Source organism: Opisthocomus hoazin, chromosome 19, assembly GCF_030867145.1.
Source record: "Opisthocomus hoazin isolate bOpiHoa1 chromosome 19, bOpiHoa1.hap1, whole genome shotgun sequence".
Lineage (NCBI taxonomy): Eukaryota > Metazoa > Chordata > Aves > Opisthocomiformes > Opisthocomidae > Opisthocomus > Opisthocomus hoazin.
In genome coordinates this window covers 15,317,310-15,337,448 of record NC_134432.1, presented here as the reverse complement: position 1 = coordinate 15,337,448, position 20,139 = coordinate 15,317,310, and the positions used below count along the sequence as shown (strand labels likewise).

At 38.8% G+C, this 20,139-nt stretch overlaps 1 protein-coding gene across 1 annotated transcript in view; it reads right to left on the bottom strand.

Annotated features, from left to right (window-relative positions):
- Nucleotides 1-1,446: 1,446 nt before the first annotated feature.
- The window catches only part of QSOX2 (quiescin sulfhydryl oxidase 2), a 28,761-nt gene continuing 10,068 nt past the window's right edge, over nt 1,447-20,139 (bottom strand). The window contains exons 6-12 of the mRNA XM_075439497.1: nt 19,935-20,080; nt 18,902-19,045; nt 16,585-16,714; nt 14,133-14,255; nt 12,809-12,959; nt 8,480-8,668; nt 1,447-5,844 (exon numbers count right to left, since the gene is read on the bottom strand). Coding sequence (XP_075295612.1) covers nt 5,294-5,844; nt 8,480-8,668; nt 12,809-12,959; nt 14,133-14,255; nt 16,585-16,714; nt 18,902-19,045; nt 19,935-20,080 — 1,434 coding nt within the window. The 3' untranslated portion in view covers nt 1,447-5,293. The remainder of the gene's footprint in view (nt 5,845-8,479; nt 8,669-12,808; nt 12,960-14,132; nt 14,256-16,584; nt 16,715-18,901; nt 19,046-19,934; nt 20,081-20,139) is intronic.

Here is a 20,139-nt window from a genome sequence, read left to right as displayed (position 1 = left end):
AGCACCGGCTGCGCTGGGGCACCTCGACCCTCCCCGGGGCCATGAACAGCTTGGGGGGAGGACAACATACAGGTGATGACCCACACGGACTCCTTAAGCTCAGTTTTATAAGTGGATTTTTAGTCTGATCCTCTACAGAAGCAGTTTAAGCGAGCACGGACACGTGTGTGTGTGTGTGTGGTGGCTGCTCCCCAGTGCACGCGGCAGCATCGCGGCAGTCGTGGCCGTGCAGGACAGAGGGTGGTGGCCGATGTCCCACTCAGGACCGCCGCCAACGCGCCCCAGCCCTGCACAGCCTCGCGTTTCCAGCCCCGCGAGTCCCTCGCGCTGCGGCACCTTCTCGGCAGGTTGCCACAAACACCCCTTCGGGTGGGCCCTGTCTGCTCCCATGCCCTCCTGCGCAGGCTGTCGCAGCCATCAGACCCTGCCCGTAGTCTTCCTCAGTGTGGTTCTGCCACCATTAAAAAAAAGCCAAAACCAAAACATATATTTATTCCTGCTTTCTTCTCTCCACCTTGGTTTCAGAGGATCACCTAGCAGCCCCGCAGAATTCTGGCCTTAAACGTCCACCCCTCCCCGTTCCCTTCTGTGGACAGACCCAGAGGCCGCACCGTCCTTTTTTCCAAGGAATTTGGGCCAGTTTGGGTACAACAGCCCTCGCCCCCCGCCCCCACCTCGACCACCGAGCATCAGATCCTGCAGCGAGTTCCCAGGACAACCCGGAGCAGCTCTTTCGGATGAGGCAGCAGGTAGATCTATCACCTTGGGGTGGCAAGGACAGGGCGCTCCTGCCCCTGCCCCAGCAGGGCCCACCCCTGCCTTCGCCCTCGGGACGTTCCGGCGATGAGCCCGCACCTCGGGTTCCCCAGGGGAACATCACCGACTTCCAGGCAAGGTCACAGGCCAGCGAGGAAACACGTTTCCCTGGGGAAGTGGGTTGCAGTGCCAGACTTCAGAGAACCTTAGCCACAGGTTTAGAAGTCTTTCTGATTTCTAAAAACACCTTGGGGTACTGCTGCAGGTAGATCAGCAGTATTTTTAAGCAGTCACCCGTCGCACCTCCTCAGCGGCGCTGCCGACGCCAGCAGAAGCTGCAGGAAGATTGAGCAGCACCCAGTGGGGGTCAGCACCAGCCTGGCCAAAGAAGAGCGGTTCAGGGTCAGGGATGACTTGTGTATGGGTGTACAGAGAGATAACGTGCAAATGATTGGTCAGAAACCAATAATTTTTCCATCACTCCTGCAAACGGTCACTGACATTTTATAAAGTTATGAGATAACAGTGAAAGAAATGGAGTAGAAGTTTACCTGCTGCCGGTACTTCTCAAAATTAAGTACCTCCATAAAATGACCACTATGGCTTGAAATGGATGTGTATCCAAGCTATCCTCGCACTACAAGAACTTGAAAATACAAGTAAAAAGCCAAAACACACCACTTTGCCCAAATGTTTGCAATTTATTTTAAACAAGCACGTTAGTTTACAGTTTAGTACAAAACGGTCACTTCTTCCTAGAGAGGTATGAGACTGAGTAAAAAAACCAAACAAACCAAACCAGAATAGACTTGAATATGTCAAGTTATTGAATTAAAATAAATAAAACACTTAAATTACTGAACGGTTACATTCACTATTTTCAACACCTCACAGGCAACGCACAGACCTAGACAACGCACCCTGGACCTCTTCCCAAGACGGCAGATCCCACCCAGTTCTGGGAGAAACAGCAGGATGGGTACGCCACCGGCAATCACAAATCAAGAATTCTCCAGAATAAATTCATTTGGTCTCTTTAACACTTGCAGCTTTTCTTTCTCTCCTGGCACATTCCACAGTACTCCTTTTATTTTCTAGGCAGGTTTAGTATTTCCGCTTTAAAAACATCTGCGGAGCAAAGGTGGCTCCGTGAATTACAAAGGGCCAAGAAATCCTTCTCAGGAACGACTGCCACCAGCCCACAGACGCCAGCGGCGTTGCAGGTACAGCACAGCGCCCAGAGCAAAGCCCCAGCACTGCGGAGACGGTGCTCCGGGGCGATTTTTGAAAAGGAAACGCTTTCTTGTAACTCACCCCCCGACAGCGCACCACGGCAAAGCAGCACCAGGCAGTCCCAGCAGACATCGTGTGTCTTTACAGCCAGAGTACACAAAAGGAAAGGATGCAGTTTGTCGTTACAAAGATAGAAAACAAGGAAACCAAGATTTACAGAACTGAATTCAGGAGAACTTCTCCAGATGAGGTCGCTACTAGCAATTAAAGTGAAAGCCTCGGCCAGTCAACTGGCAACAGCCAGAGCACCAACTCAGGTAACCGACCTCCGAATTTCATGCTTTTACTCTCTTAAGAAGCAAACAAAAAAACCCCCACTGGAAGTTGGAGCATCGGTTCCTTTTGCCACGTTCCCAGCAGAGTCACAGTAACAGGGAAATTAACGGTGTAGCAAAACCCCCACCTTATTCCAGAACCACATCTGCTGCTGTTTTAACAGCAAAATCATCACTAAAAACCTTCAAAGCCTTTTTTTTTTTTTTATATATGAAGACAAAAATAAGCAGAATGAGTCAAAGCTCACAAACTCAGCTCTGTATATTTGGTAGAGTTCCAAATAACTGCAGTAATGACCGATTTTCCACTTCAAATTGTGCGACAATACCGACAGCAGGGAATTCAACAGTGCCACAGAAACTGGCCAGATTTTTCAGATCCAACACTTGCTATGCTGTGGGTTTGGGTTTTTTTGGTGTTTGTGGGTGGGGGTGGGTTTGGGTTTTTGTTCTGAGATGCTAAATGTCCTTGCTTGTTGGCCAATACCAACATCTCCCCGGATCAGGTCACTTAAAAGTTGCCCGATTTTCAAAACTGGAAGCTCCGGCTTTCCTCTTAACGAGCCTCCTCCCGGGACCTCTCACTGGATTCCGGCACAAAGGGGCACCCGGGAGCCCACCTGGCCGCCTTCCACCATGGGTTCTCCATCTTTCTAGTTGCTTACGAGCTGTTTTAATATTCCAGCCCTGGTGCTATAAAGGTAATTATAGGGACTCTTACAAACTCCTGAAGAGACGAGACCCAGGATCGCTCCACGTGGCAGAACTCTTGAACAGTGAGGGTCCTTAAACAGCACAGACTGACCGAATGTCGCAGAGCTCACGCCACAATTACAGAGAGACGTTTCCATGTCAGACCACGGGCACAAGCAGGTGCCCAAGGTGCTCCCAGCATGTGGCACAAGCTGCGCCCAGCTTCACGGAGAGAGCATGGAGTCAAGTTTCTCACATTGGGGGCACTCAACAAACAGTGAAGGTGGCTTAAGAAAACCACAGGTCATGCACCTCTACGTACATCAGACTAACACTGCCACGTGAAAGGAGCTGTTTTCCTCTGACACGTTTACAAAAAACAGCAGAAGGTTATTACTTTGTGTGTGCATTACTTTGATGAACTTAAGGAACAAGGGACAGTAAATCTTTGAAGCTCAATTTTGTTCTTCCAATTGGAATAACAACTGCAGAAACTTGTGTCAGAAATGTTCGGTTTTGTGAACAAACAAGATTTGATTACAAAAAAATATCCCTGTTGAGTCATTGTGCTTTTAGACTGTTCTTGTTGCTAGGCTTGAGACTTTTTATAGTAGGGCTTAGGATGGAAACAAGAGGAGGACACACTAACAGCCTAAATACAATGAACTGGCCAGGGACTATTTACTCCTCCTCGCGTAACAGAGGAGCTAGTGAATGTTCAATTAAATTAAAAGTTGCAAATGTAGAATTGAAAGGAAAAGCCTTTTTATATAACATAATTAATCTGCAGAACTCACTGCCACAAGAAAACATTGAGGCCAAAACCTATTAGGATTAACTAAAGATTAGGTAATGGATAACTAGAACATGCTCAATTACATTGGATAGGATTATAAACTTCACTATCCAGGACGTGAATTATCCCCCACAGCTAGGATCAGAAAGGAACTCCTATTCCGAATGGCAATTTTATAATAATTTTCGTGGTTTCTTCTAATTGCTGCCAGCCAGGACCCCAGACAGATCCATGAAGGCAACTGCTATATTCCCAACTGCTGCCGCATCCCAGAACGGAGGAGCTCTTGGACCTAGCCATCAGATAAACCCTTCCTGACCCAAACAGAAGAGCCCTCCAGCAGAAGGGCAAGAGAAACAGGCTGTTCTCCTAAGCACCGTGCAGACAGCTCTACAGCTAGCAGGTGGTATTCTCTGTGAGCTCAGAACTGGAAATACTAAGTGAAGTGTTTGCCCCACCTTACAAGAAGAAGAATTACTGTATTGTGAAGGAGTTAACCAACATAGTAAGAAACTTCAGATATCCAGATCTGTAAATTTGTTCTGGCATGTTGATGCAAATGGAATCTCGCTCCTGCGCTAAAAATTGTGTTTCTCCTTACTGGAGTTCATCAGAACAGGCTTCCAACTGGATAACACAGTAATTACTCTTCTGGTTCGTCAATGAGTGAGGCATGTTATTCAATGCTCCATTAACACATCCAACAGAGGAGCAAGTAAAGCACTGGGTCTGAGTCTGTCCTTGCTTACTTCTAAACACCATTAAAACGGATGACAGCATTAGCAATCAGAATCAGGCTGCTTACGGAGATATAAACTGCCCCAAAACTCCCATCCTAGCGGAGACATGCACCTCCTTGGCTGGAATGCACGGGAGATTGGAAGACTTATTTGAACATGTAATGCCTTCTACTTTAAATATGCAGTGTAAATAATATTTCAGAAAGTCATATAGGCTTTGAATTGATTTAATCAGAATAGAACTCTCGTCTCCTGAAAAAACATCCAAATTCTTGCTTCTCCAAATGAAGCAGCCAAGGTAACAGTGTAACTGTTCAGTACTCTGGTAGGTAAAATCAGGTCTAGATAAATTAAAAAAAAAATAATCTGACTTGAAGTACACAAAACAATATCCAATTTCCTTCTAAACCAGGCACAGTTGATTGCATAATGCAATGTTTACTCTGAAAATGAGTAATGAGAAATGAGGATGTAGGTGGCAAGTCACAGAAAAATCCTAACTGAAAAATGCAATGCTTCCTTCAGTGGATGTTTTATGATAGCACTGTATGCTTCAGCTAGAGATTTGGGTTCTTACAGCAAGCTCCGTATGTTAAGCTACAACACTTGTGAAAAGACTTGGGAAGAAAGGGGTTTTAAACAAGGAATACTGTATATAAAATCCCTGATCATAAATATTAAAGCTGCATCTGGTACTGAACAGCCACGTACAATGAAAACTTTGTTTCCGATTTAAACTTCTACACAGATGAACGATAATACTTCACTTTCCACCGTTTAGATCTCATTCGGAAAAAAAAGTACATTATCATTAAAAATAACGATGATGCTACATACAGTATGACACACAGACTCATGTCTATGTTTGAAAATCCAATCCCCAAGAAAGACACGGCCTGCTTCGTCTCTTTAAGGTTAGCCGATTCCACCGCGCTTTTACCACTATCTTTGACAGGTCCTTGATTTGCTATTAGCCTATCTAACACCTTAGATTTTGAATCTAGTATGCTTTGTTTATCCTGGATCTTATTTTCTCTGTTTCCACTTGGTTTCTTCAGTAGGCTTTTGTCCTTCACCTCCCTTGTGTCTCCCTGTTCAGTTTCACTGGAGTCAGTCTGGCTTTCAATGTATTTATATAGAATATTTTCACTGTTATAGTGATACTTCATGAACTGCAGAACCTGGGCTTCATTCCAGCTGTGCAACCCTTTAATTTCTTCATGACACGCAGGACAAATGTCTGGAGTTGGCCACTGCACTTTGGGAAATTTTGGATCTTCAGTTAAATCCCCTAATTGGGAGGAGGAAAAAAAAATATCAGAAGCGAATGAAGCAGGAAAGCTGAACCATCAGACACTTCACTGGAAATCGCAGAGAGCGTTTTCCACTTCCAAACAGCAAGGCTGGCAAAAAAGCCCACAGCACAATAATGTTTGTATTAAACTGAAGACAATCATGAATGAATTTGGAAATTCCTACGTTTCCTTATGGATGCATCAATTATGTTCCCAGCTATTGCTTCCTCTTTCAAAATACAAACACTCTATCATAATTATTTTCCTTTTCTCTCAGTAAAAGCTGTAGCATTCAAATTCTAATACAAGATACTACCATTGCTACGTTTTTAGAAGGCATGAACACACCACCATCTGGGCCTTTCAGGGGTTAATTTGAATTATGGTTGAAAACAAACTGCTCTTCTGCACACGATGCTCTTTAATCCTGACGCTTGGTTTGCAGCAAGCAGCTTCAAGGCCAACGACTTGCAGATATTTTCATGTCTCAATATTGTGCACTATTCCATCCTAAGCTTGCTTTTTCATAGCTTGTTTTATTACTATAGCAAATTATTTTCAGTACTTTAAAAACCATTATCATATTTAAGATGTATTTTTTAGCTTGCTTTTTAGCATTTAAACATACAACACAGTCTTGAACTAGATCAAATTTTAACGTTTTAGTTGCTCATAGTTCCGGCCACCTTTCTCTCTTGATGGCAAAGAGCTGACCATTGTAGCTAGTGTTGCACTTTGCTCTAAAAAATAGTAAAATTAAAATGTGGATGTCAATCAATTTAAAACAAAAATCTCTACTTGATAAAAAAGCCAATTTATTTATCAATTGTGATTCATACACTAACGCTTAACATATTTCAGAAATATATATAGATTCTTATTTTATTATTTTATCCTTCTTTAAAGCAGGAAACTTCCCCATGATTTTGAGCAAAATATTGTTCAGGGATTCAAAGAATGCTTAAAAATATTTGTCTCCTTAATATTTACAAGTAAGACAGCAAGCTTGCATTTCACATATCTTTAAATAAAGATCACTCAGCAATCAATTTGTTTTAGTAGAGAAAGTAGAAACAAAACATCTTATGGTGAGATTACAAACAGAAAACTTGCTGTACTTCATGTTTTCCTGCCAAAAAGAAGAATGCTATAAATTCTGTAGGTTCTAAAGCTGCAGGAAAGAATTAAATAGGGCAGCGCCATATATAACAATCTCATGACCCGCACTTGAAGGCTGTGCCAAGGTGTTTTCATTGACCAGTCAAACATTATTTCTCATTGAAATCTATGTACATTACCAGAAATACAGATGCAGCTTTTAGGGAGTAAAATAAGTCACTGTCCCAAAGAGAAATTTTAGCAAACTTAAAAAGCATAATTTAACATTATTATTTATTCCAGTATGTTTACACCTCTTACTAAAAGGTTATTTTAGCTGGCTGTTGCATCACCTAAATCAATATCCATGTGAGTTTTCCAATAACTTAAATGTTCTCAGTAAGTATATTGCTCCACTACTTAGCAACTTCAAGTCAACAGGACTGCCTTCTACTGTGTTCAACCCGGCAATACTAACAAACAGCAGGAGATGGTTTTATTGAATACCTCGTCATCTACTTTTTTGCTCCTTGGAGAAAAGGAGACAAACTGTTTATACTCACAACAGTATTTAATACTTCATAAATCTTGGGAATTCAGCATAACCATAATATAAACACAATACAGCACATTTAAATTGTAACTAATGCTACATTACACAGATCCATAACAGCAGACAGGGATTAAGTGCAAAAAGAAACCAATTTTCTTTAGTGCTTTAGTTACTTGATATCCCCATAACAGAACGGATTAAATACAACCAGTATGGTTAATGGTACCTTTAGTCTAACTGAAAACATAGCAATCTAGTGGGGGAACAGATTTTCTTCATACAGTAATTTTATTTTATTCCGTTGCTGATCTGTTAACAGTTCAGGCTCTTTTATCCTGGGAAAGTCTCCTGTTCAGCTATCATCATTTTCTATACAGTATCTCTCCAAAAGAAAATGAAGACAGGTTTGAACACCTATTTAAACTGTTACGGAAAGAAATTTAGTTGTTTTTTTATCCACTGATAAGTAGCTGAACTTTATTGCTCCTTTCTGAAAAGGCTTTGATTTGTACTCCAGAAAGATCCTCTCATCCAGCAACAGGTGAAATCTCAGAAGAAACAGTATCTTGGAGAATGATGAGGTTTTTTCATTATATATCATACGAGATAACTATGTTACTGGAGGACATTCTATCTCAGGTGTGCACTTCTCACTCGTGCAAAGGTTCACATGTTGGGCTTTAGAGTTATAGTTGACTGGGATGCTCTAGGTTTTGCTCTATACACAAGTACCCTTTCTTGTACAACAATGTAAATGTGGAGTTAGCCTTTTGAAGTCAGTATTTAATAAATAAGTATTGAATAAAGGAATGTCAAGCTGGAACAACAGTTATTGTTGTTTTAAACTCATGTTAGAGCCTAATTTACTTTATTTTTTAGTATCTCTGTTCACATATAAACCATGGTGTATAAAGTGCCATAGCCTTGTCTTTCAGACACAGCTACCCTTGGCGGGTTTCCCTAAGCGAGGTCTTCCATACCTGCAAGCCTGTTATTCACGACGTTGTGCTTCTCCCAGAGCCAGAGCACAGCCTTGTCTAAGGTTTGAACGGAATCCATGGACTCTTTAGCCATTTCTTCAAAATGCTGAGCACAAGCCTTGCATCCAAAAAAGTGGTGAATGTATCTCCGCATGATCTGGAGTACTACTTGGGGATTGTCTTCGAGACCTAGGAAGACAGATGATCGATGCATTTAGCACCATCTGGACAAACACGGCTTCAACGTGTGCACTTTAGCGTACATCAGAGTGAACTGTGGGAAAAGGAAAGGAAATGTTGCTACCTTCTTGTTCCACGCAAATTTACACCTCCACTTCAGAGATAAGCAACTTGCCACTTATATAATTTAAAGATATCCGTAGCACATGTGCCAGGACACAGAGCCTATACCTCAGTAAGTCACAGAGATATCAGGGGGGGTGAACAGCTTCACACAGCTCTTAGAAGACATACCTCTCCCCAACAAAATACATAATTCATATTGTCCCTAAGTAGTTGAGGTGAGACATTTATTTATTCATTGCCAAATACTTTGGTTTCTAATGTAAAGTTTAAAGTGATCTCAAACAGTACATTTCAAAATACACTGTTTTGAAAGGTTGCCTGGGATATTAGACACAACTACAAGGGAATTATTTCAAACACTCTAAGGTTCAAAAAATGCTAGGTGAGCAACAGTGTTATTAAAAATGCAAAGAAGCTATTTAGACCAATACATACTAACACATTTAGTCTATACAATTATGTTCAGTGTTACCCTGAACAACACATTAAAATAAGTGTTTAAGGTCAAGGGTTCTTTACAGTGAAATTTCTCCTTTCAAAGAATATCTTACAATTTGATGAGGGAACCAATTTAGCTAAATGAAATTCAGACATTAAAATTTTTTTTTTCAGAAGCCAATTATGAGAGTACATTTTGAAACTGTTAAAACATGCAAAGTCCACACTGTCTATACCTCACACAATTCCTCCGGAAGCACATACTTCCTCCAGTATTTTGCCCAATAACTAAATGAATATTTACGTTACGCATTCACCGTTACATTTAGGCTCAGGCACTAAGTTATGGTGACCTTGCTACTGGAAAACCAAGAGTCCAAAACCCTCTGATAAATATTTCACAAGGTGCCTGTGATCTGTTTGTTACTCCGTAACTCTGAGGTATTACAGAATACCAGAACCTCATTGCAGTTATTAATGCCACAGCTTTTTTGGCAGGCACTGACGTATACACATAATAGCTACTTAGCAACATTTGAACTTTCAAGAGTAACTCAGGAATTCCTCCAAAAAAAAAAAAAATACAAACACATTATTCTTTCTATAACTTTCATACTTCTACACTAAAGATCATGAAAAAAAAATTGTTTTATTCAGAAGTAAGCCAAGGTCTTTACAGATTGAGAACTTTGTCCTGCATTGTTACTGTGACCACAGGTACATCTTTAAGTGGCTTGAAAACCTGATATAATTCGTTAAAAATCCCAATGGTTTCATCTCTGTCTCACAGATTTTCTGATTCATGCTTAATTGACCTAGTAAATTATGCCAAAATGTACTTACAAATGTACTATATGTCACCACAAACACACACTTGTCAAACGAAACACATTTTATGATGCAGATTGATCAAATTACCGACTCCTGCAGTTGAACACTCTACCACGAGTAATTTACAATGCAGGTCTTGTAGGTTCTGTAGTAAAGGGCTACAGTGCTTTGCTCACTGTCCTGTTCTGGTAGTGAATAACAAACAGTTTGGTAGCACATATGCCCTCTGTACATGCATTGTTTTTTGGGAAAAAAATCCTCAGCAAAACTGTCAGAGTACTTCTCTGTTATGCATATGAGGAATGTACGAAGACGGTCATAAACACCTTTATTCAGAACAATAACATTCTGTTCTTAAACACAGCAGCAAAAAAAAGTCTTTAAAGCCAAAAAGAAATCATACACAGCAAACAATCTCTACTCAGACATTCAATATCTGTGATTGAATAGGCATGTATAAATAAAAGCTATGAGATTAAAGCAGATTAAATTACAGTATTAAAAGAAAGGCTGAAAAATAATTTTGGAAAGTTGAAACGAATTTCAGGCAGAACAGTTTTACCATATATACTAAGATATATATTTAAAAAAGAACAACAACAAACGTAAGAAAATGAACTACTAGCAAATAAGCTCTTTAGGGAGGAACAGAGATTCATACACAAATTTAATTATATCTGTTCTCCTGTGTAATGTTACGCTGTTGCAAATTCATTTTGTGGGCAGGTCTTTCAAATTCAGCAACAGATTAAAAAGAATCCAGATAATATTTTTTTTATAAAATCCACAAGCCTGTCTTCTTCACGCCAATAGATCCTATTACCTAAAAACACATTTCATCTAATTAGGCATGCTCAGGACTAGACTTCTGCAATGATTTTATACATCCTTGGGTGTGAGCAGTTCTGTTCAGAGTTCCTTTGGATTCCCTTATGCTGATCCTACTGCAGGTTCAAATGACACCGTTCAACATTAAAACGTGTCAAATATAAACCAATAAAAACATTATATCGAGGAAGCCACCGCAAGTTCACACCGCCTGCCAGACTCTGCAAGTAGAGGAAACTATCAAGAAAAATACATCTGCTTGAAAAAGAAAACAAACAATTGCAAAATGGCTCATTTTGTTTGTTTTTCTTTTATCAGCCCAGAGATGAATCTTCTATTAACATCTGCCATGTATCATCGTGTAATCCTCCTTTTCTCTTTCCTCCCAAACTACTGCAATTCAGGGTAACCCTAATCTTTAAAGTGGACAAGAACCATAAAACCCTACCTGTGGTGGGAAGGATTAGGGAGTACATCATGCTTTTTAGTAGATGGGATTTAAACAAGCAATAAGGAGAGGAAAACCTCCCAAGACATAATCCGACAGTCTCAGACTGACCCAATTCTTTCACCATAAGAAGTGATCATCACATATCTGTCCCGATTTAAATCAATGGTTAAGTGTGCCAAAGAGTTTTTAGGTTCTACAATGTATTTTTAACTTCAGATTGACTAGAGCTCACGCTTGAAGCATGGGAGCAATTTAAGATGCAATTTTGTACAGTTCAAGAATATTTTTACTTTTAATTGGAACACTTTTGGCAATTGGGACAAAAGGGGAAATTTAACTTATGCATGATCCCGTTGAACAGATAATGTATCATCCAGTAGAAAAATGCCCCAAACTCACCAGGCAGAGCAAAGTACTAAATTAAAGGGATTCAACCCACTGTCCCATGAATAACACACAAAACAAGACAAAACAAAGAGAGAAAGAAATCAACAACAGGATGATTAGCTATCCCAAAATATCCCTATTCTGCAGGAGGTTCAGTATTAAGAATTGAGAGATTTTCACCGTGATTGCAAATGATGCAGGACATCTGTATGCACCCATAATTTGAAATAATCAAATTTTTTTTTTAACATACAGTCAAGAACTGACAAATTGCAAATTTCTGAGTTTTATAATCTAGTAACGTTCCATCTTATATTCCTTGGTAAAGACATTAAAAAGGTTTAAATGAAAACTAAATAGAGCTACAATCAAACAAAGCACTGTCTTGGCAAGAATAAAAACACGAAGGCCAATATTTTAGCATCAGTAATTCTGTTTCCATTGTGCGAGGAAAACAGATTATATATCCAGCATGTTTCTTGAATAGGAATCATCACCAGAATATCAACACTCTGCTTCACAAGATGCTGCTAGTCTAAAAATATGCAATTTTACAGAGTGCTTGCAAAGTAGTGTATCACTGAACAGATTAATGGACACAAGGTACATTCAGCTGAAAAACACCCAGTCATAACATCCGGTATTTGAGAAATAAAATTATGGGACTAGCTAATGTTTGTACAGCTTTTATAGCTACTAAACTGCATGGTTAAATCTCATTCTTCTCAAATTAAATTAATAGTGCAGCCTCAGGTAACCTGAACAATCTTCATCCCTTTTCAGGTAGTTGAAAATTTCTTTGTTTGAAATTCTCTCCTTTTTCTGCTTTATCGCCACATACTTTATTTACCACATTTCAAAGCAAGGACAAACTGACACGCTTTCCTTCGGAACCCTCCTGCTGCAGTAAGGCTACGCTCTGACCTCTGCTGGTACAAACCTGAAAGCTAAGCCTCCAAAGCCAAGGTATTAGTAGAGTATTTACACACAAAAATATTTGCTGTAATCTGTTACTTGTTCTGTCGCATAGCAGAACTGCTGCACATATTTGTCTTGTCCTTTAAGTGCCCCAGATGACTGCTGCTTACCTGTATTTACCAAAGCTTTTGGTCGCAGCGCAGCTTGAACAGTGAGGGTATGAAACAGCTTCCAAAGGGAACAGCTATAGCCTCGCAGCTCAGGTCTGCTGCCCTGACATCCGACCCACTGAACTTTCTTAGCGAGAAATATCCCAGAAATCTGGGGAAGGAAAAAAAAATTTAAGATATATGCAGCTCTGGGACCTAAATTCACTACTGAACATAACAGTAGTTGCAGTTGAGCCTACCTTGAAATTGAGGTGATCCACGGACAAATAATAGTAAATGACTCTGCACTTGTTGCTAATGAAACCACGCTTAAGGCAAACAAATTTTAAACTTATAACAATCCTTAAGTCTGAGATACTCTGATGCACCATTATAAAACTCACCCCTCTTGCAAACATATTTCTTGATTTACAGCGTACAGTCCCTGATGTCAAACCTACTAAAATGCACGTCACAAATGTCTAATTAGTCTGACAGAATATATTAAGTAGCTTAACTTCTAAAGTTTTTTTTTCAAGCGCAGTATGAACACAGCACACACAAATACTGCTGTAAATGGAGAGCTAGAGCTTCTCTGGGCACGTTAAAAATCCCATATTACTCGCAAGATCCACATGACTGACAGTGGTAAAGTTTTAACAGGCTGTGTGTAGAATTCATTATCACTCCTTCTTAACACAAAAACACTACTTATTCATTATACCTAAAATCCAGTGTAAGATTTTAGTTTCCGAGACTCATCTTTCTGCTTCCTGAAACACACAGGAGGTTTCCAAACTTCAGACAGCAATTCCATTTCACGGGAAGCAAGACTCATACTAACTTGTGTAGAAAGATGGCCCTGTTACAGGGTTTTGCACCACCAAAGTGAGACGGAATGCCTAGCAAGGCCTTTACTGTGCCAGGAAATTAAAGAGTATTTTGTGAAACTCTTCAGGAACAATGCCCATTTCAGTGGATAAATTTCCAATTACTTAAACTCTGACCTTCAAGAGAATCCTGCTGACAGCAGGTGCAGCAAGAAAAGGCAACTCAAAAACATCCGCTGGGAATCTTGCATCGTTTGAAGCGGACGGTAGGGAACGTGTGTATGATAGCGACCGCTCATTATAAAACTGAAACCGCACTGCGTATTTCAATTCTCTCATTTCAATTCCTTCATGTGGATTTTTTTTTCTGGTAATGATTTCACTTTGTTTTCATTTTAACCTTCTTATAACTCCATTATGACTGAGGGACCATCAGTAAGTGATGTCTTAGATTTATATAGAATCTTATCTTTTACTAATGCTGTATTTTATGCTGGAAACTAGCAACAGCTTACCCGCATTTTGTTGTTGACCAGATCTAGGATAGCATCATAAGGGATTTTGTCTAATGGAAGGCTCACCAGCCACTCTTGCAAGGTCTCTAGCAACTTCACCACAGGCTGACGGCCAGGAAAAAGCTGAGGGGAAAAAAAACAAAAAAACCAAAAAAACCCACCATATTTTGAATCCAAATCTCATTATCAGCAAGACACTTTCATCTTTATCTAAATGTGGTATTGCTGTCTTTCAATGCTTCAGATTTTCTTTTGTTATAAGCAAATTAAATATTTGCTCTGCTTTCAATAAAGAGCCACCTCACACTAACTTTTGCTCACAAAATTTAACAAGTTGCATGCACAAAATGTTAACCAGTAAAACGAAGCTACTTCAGAGCAGGCAGAAATGCTACAGAACAACTTATGACAGATTCACGTCAAGGTAACTCAGCTCAGTGTAGAGCTCAGGAAGGAGCATAAGACCTAAGTGAACCAGAGAGGCTGAAATGCTTCTCACTCTCAGAAGATTAACCACAAAAATTAGTTCTTATAAAGTATTTGTTCAAATTTCTGCAAATGCAGACAATGTTGGTTACCTAAAATAGCATTTTCCTTTTCATGTGTGTAACAGTGATTTCCAAAGTGATTTGGAAATAGTGACTTCCTTAACTTGCAACTTAAAGAAGTCAGAGTCTGGCAGATGAGCGTGAGGAACTGTAAATCAGAGATAATGCCATTATTCTACACTAGAAATGGTATCGTGCTTTAGTGATGGTTGTCATTACTATAGAATTAAGTAGAGTATGCATACCATCCTCTAACTACCCTTCCAGAGGGAGCAGTATTTCAACAGATGGAGAAATAAAGTCCCTGTATCTGCTACATTAAATACATAAAGCAATTTATGACAGAACATGCTATACATATGCTAGTCACTCTGCAGCCGTTGTCCAGCTATCGATAATATCTCCAATTCATAGACCACTTACTTGATACCATGTAAATCTTATGAGCAGGGACTCCCTTTTGCTAATTGCCTGTATTGTATCTAACACAAGGGGCCATGTGCATTAAATAATTTGAGTTCAAAGGTAACTCTTAAATAGTCTGTAAAAAAACAGCATACCTCTTAACTACTGACTGCATACTACAATTACATTTACTCCCGTAGGAGCCCCAGAATATCATGCATTACTACCTAAAAGACAATAGTATCTGACGTAGGTATCAGACTCACCAAGGATTCAAAAAACAATGGACTTCTGCACTGATTGCCAAAAAAGCTAATTCTACAACAATGAAAATTCCCCAAGTAGGGAACCGGAGACCTCTGTGACTTTGGATTTATCATCACTATAAATGTGTTACACAGGAGGACAGTATAAGCAGTTTCCTAATGGAAACACCTGAGAATCATGAATGAAAACTACGAGGAAAGTGTTACACGACAAGAGAATGCACATAAAGGACAGCAGTCTCCACTTGTACAACGGCAGTCTGGAGACGAGCGTGCAACTAAAAGAGAGCATTCCCCATTTATGCACTAATAGCCAGGGAAGTAAATGACATCAGCTGGCCGAGAGCCATCACAAAGAACAGAGGATGTTTGAGGGATAATATGATGGAAAGATTACCCCTACACTTTCTTTAAGAAATGAGGCCAGCTAGAGATTTCTGACCGCTGATGGCCGCGGGGGGGCAAGAAACTGTCTGTCTGATTTTCAGATAAATCCAGATATTTGGAAATAGTTCGTATAGGCCTTATTATTCCCTTAAATAGATATTGATTCACTTTCTTTAAAATAAAACAAAGTGTTAGCTGCTCGGTAAGTAAATATAGAGACGTTGGTCATTTCAGTAGGCTGACATTGTAAAGTTATTTCCATTTTTTTCACGTCATACCACGTTCTATTACACATATTGTACCTTCACTCAAATGTAATATGTAAACAACTTTATTTTTTAAATATTCAATTATATTCAATATCTCAATTATTTTGACACACCCAATTAAATGCAATACTTCAATTATATTCAAAATTTAGACAGAGTTACTAATAACTCTAATAGAACACCATTTTCCAAGTATGCAGTAACAACATCGAAAAGTCAAAAATTAATAACAAAAGAGTTTTTTTAATCCCACTCAGTTACAATAGCTACTTATCCTGAAAATATGATAAATGGACTACACTTACAGTGTTTGTTCAATATGCTGCAGACTACTTAAGCTTTCTTTAATTTTGAGCCCTCTAAATTAAAATGCATTTCAGCTCTAAAAGTATGCCAGAGTCGCATAAAATAACTCAAAAATAATATTTAAAGAAACCCACAAAACTATTATTTAAGCTAGTAAGGAAGCATATACTTCAACATTCTGAAAGACATTTTGAGAGACTTATGCCACATAATAAATTTTACGTTAGCGTCACTTTATTCTTACAAATAATCAAAGACTAGAAGTGTATACCTTGGCAGAGACGGTAACAAAATCCTTGAAGGTCTTTAGCTCAGCTCCCTCAAGTGTCCTGTGCGTAGCAAGCTCTACCCTGAGCAGGTAATGCAATCCTGACTCAAGGTCAGCCATGTACAGCTTAGATCTGAAACACACATATATAATGTTATAAAGTGGCAGGTTTCTTTCGCTCATTTTCTCACCAGTCATGAAGGTAAAATTGATATATAGCAGGTGTCATTAAAACCTCAACATTTGCCACTCCACAGTGATTGCAGTATACCCTACACCAGTATGGGAAGACACAGCAGTTACTTCAGGTGCTCGGTATGGTGAATGTCAAGTTCAATGAGTTTCACTGTACTCTCTTAAAACAGAAATTTTATGTCATTTTGTTCAGAGTTTAGACAGATGAAGCATAACCACACACAAGAATTTCTCTTATATTTGACTAAACTTTTTGCCTCTCAGCCAGCTTTACCTTGTAATGAAATTATAACCCTGACATTGTCAGCAAGGAAATAGCTAGTGTAAAGAAATTACAGCTTCTCTTCAGGATTGACCACAAACAGAAAAATGACATGTTATGAAAAAAGGGAGACTTTTGTTGAACAGAAGTAGATTATATCCAAAGCAGGAGCGCAAACAAGACTGAAAAAGTTCAGTCGGAAAGGACTGAATCTAGAAATCCTCTCCCAAACGCAGTAGTTTTACTGTAGGTTCTTCGCATACAAGTTTAACAGTTAATTTTAATCACACCAGCTCTCAAGACAGAATTAGGTACCTTCTAACAGGTACAAGTAAAGCACGTAAAGCAAATCCAAGATTTTAAGATTTCGTTCTCACAACCAAATACCTTCATAACAGCAAAAAACAGTTTACAAAGTACAAATAGACCAAGTAAAGCACTTTATCCTTCAATGCTTTCAGAGTACAAACTCTAGACAGTATCATACAGAGCAACGTAACCAAACAAACAGAAGTTCAAATAGTTAATAGTTAAACACTTCTTGTAAGCGTTCAGCAGCACATTTCTAAAACCAAACAGAATTAAAAGAACAATCATTCAAGAAACTGGCTGGACCCACCTCTTAAATAACATGCAGGAAATAACATATTAAAGCACAGAATAATCTATATTCTTAAGAACTCAAACTACAGACTCGCTCTGAATTTATCTCCTTAATTAATAACATACTCACTTAAATTTAAAACAGCAGCAAAATTCTGCTTCAGTTTCTTAAATAAAAAGACATCCATGTGAACGCATGAGGTTCCCCCAAAGAATCCTATTTAGAAGATACTTTGACTTGAGATTCACATCAACAAGATTTTGTCTTGCTGGAAAGCAGCTCAATTTAACTCGGTTGTTTTGATAACATCATGTTTCATATAAAACATTTCATAATAGGAATTGAAAGAAGATGACACTAATAGTGTCCACGAAAGGGAAGTAAGTACAAAATGAAAGCACTCAGTCCTACATCTTTTCCATCTAAAGATGCTGAGGGATTATCTCTTTGCAAAGCCTTTGCATCTTTTTCTCAAACAGACAAAGAGGGAAAGAGGGTGAAGATAAACCTTACTGGATTTAGTATGCTAAAACATCTTTTACAGTGACTTTCATATTTTCTATTATACTTGCATTTGACAAGCAGTTTTTAGTGGGTATTGCTTCACTATTATACACATACAGAATTCTTGTTTTCTATAGTAATGCTAGAGCTTGTTATTTTATTACTTATTTTTAAGGGACACTGATTACTTGCTGAAGTTTACCCACAGTTCAGATCAGTGATCCATATACCTCAGGTAATGGGTGCCAAGTCCTTGGCATTTTTATGTCAATTAAGTATTTAGCCATACCTTTAGAAAAAAACATTAGCAGTGCAGATGCTTGCTGCTAAAAACTAAATACTAAAAGTCCCCAATAATTTCACCTCTGAATTGTTTGAAACACTGCTCACAATCGTAAAGAAGTTGTAACCTTCATGCTAGAATTGAACTAACTCACAAGTGTTACCTGAATACACTGAGAAAGAGATGAAGTTGAAGCAACAACTGAAAGCTTTGCTCTCAGCTTTGATGCTATAATTTCTCCAGCATCAAGCATGAACGTCTTTAATTTTACTCTAGCAGAAGAATGCAGATCATTCAGTAGTGACCAACCTATTCAACTCAACGTGCATCATCTGGGATGAAACGAAGTAAAATTTTTCACTGCACAAGGATTTTATAATAAATTACAGCACAGCTTCCCACATGGCAAGTAAAAACTGCAAGCAAATTTTAATAACCAAGCATTGATCTGAAAATCGAGGGTATCACTCACTTATCAAACTCCTTCCACACCTTGATTTCTGTACCCTCCTCTTTGTTTTCTTGAACAGGTAGCTGAAGTGGCAAAAGAAGTTTTTTTCTTACACCTGGTAGTGACTTTAAATACGAAGAAAAGAAAGACCGTAGAGGCTTCAAACTGCATAGAAATGGACAAAGGAAAGATTACTTTTAATCTTAGACTAAGTGAATATCCAAAGCAAATTAGCATATTTATAAAACAAGATGTTCATATTGTTTTATGCTTTGCAGTCCTAGCAACATGTTATGTTTTGATATAAAGTGAAACTAAATAATGTTCAACTTCAGAATAGTAATAACAAACATTTGGATTAGTGGTTTGAAATTCCATTCAAAATAAGAACACATCATATTAATCAAAATGTCTGTTCACCTTGCACAGGCAGTGTTCCCATAGAACAAGTATTTTGACTTAGAGGCAAGTTTAAGAACTTTGATGCCTCGTTAATTTTTTTCCACTTTTATTCCAAAGTGTTTTAGGAAGTATCACAATAATAGGTTAAAGCTATAAATAGGCAACAGTTGTAAGCAAAAGTAATATTAGGTCTCTCGTTAAAACATACAGGGAACAATATTAAATGGTTCATTAAGAACAACCAGCTCATTGCTCTGAGCATACAAAACTCCAAGCAACAAACATTGGCCTAGAGCTTTTATTTCCAGTTAGAAACACTACTTCAAACCATCTACTTCGCAAGTGAAGCCACCAGTATAAACTTGTTATTGCTGTCAAACTACACAAGGGGTATAATTAGCCGCCACACCATTTCAGCTACCTTTCTCCTCCTAAAAGATGCAGTCTAACTTCCACTGGCATAACCCACATTTGTGTATTACAAGCATTCACAAAGAGTAAATCGTATAACAAGACTGCTAGATTACTTAATAATTGCTAGAGAGCATTTATGGATTTACAGAATAATTTACTTTGTATGAAAGGAAGCTATGGAAACTGTTTTTATAGTCTGAGTGAACCTCCCCATATTCCATAGCAGATAACTACTTACATGTTAATTAAGCCATGGGACCCATTTGGATGCACGAGATAGCATGAAGGGACTGAGGTAATACCAAGTTTCTCAATAAAAGGCTTATCAAAATTCAACGCTCTCTTTACAATGATGTTTTCATACTGGATCAAGTCTAAGATAACCTGGGTAATGAAAAGATGACATGAATTATACATTGTTCAAGGCATATCCAATCTTGTAG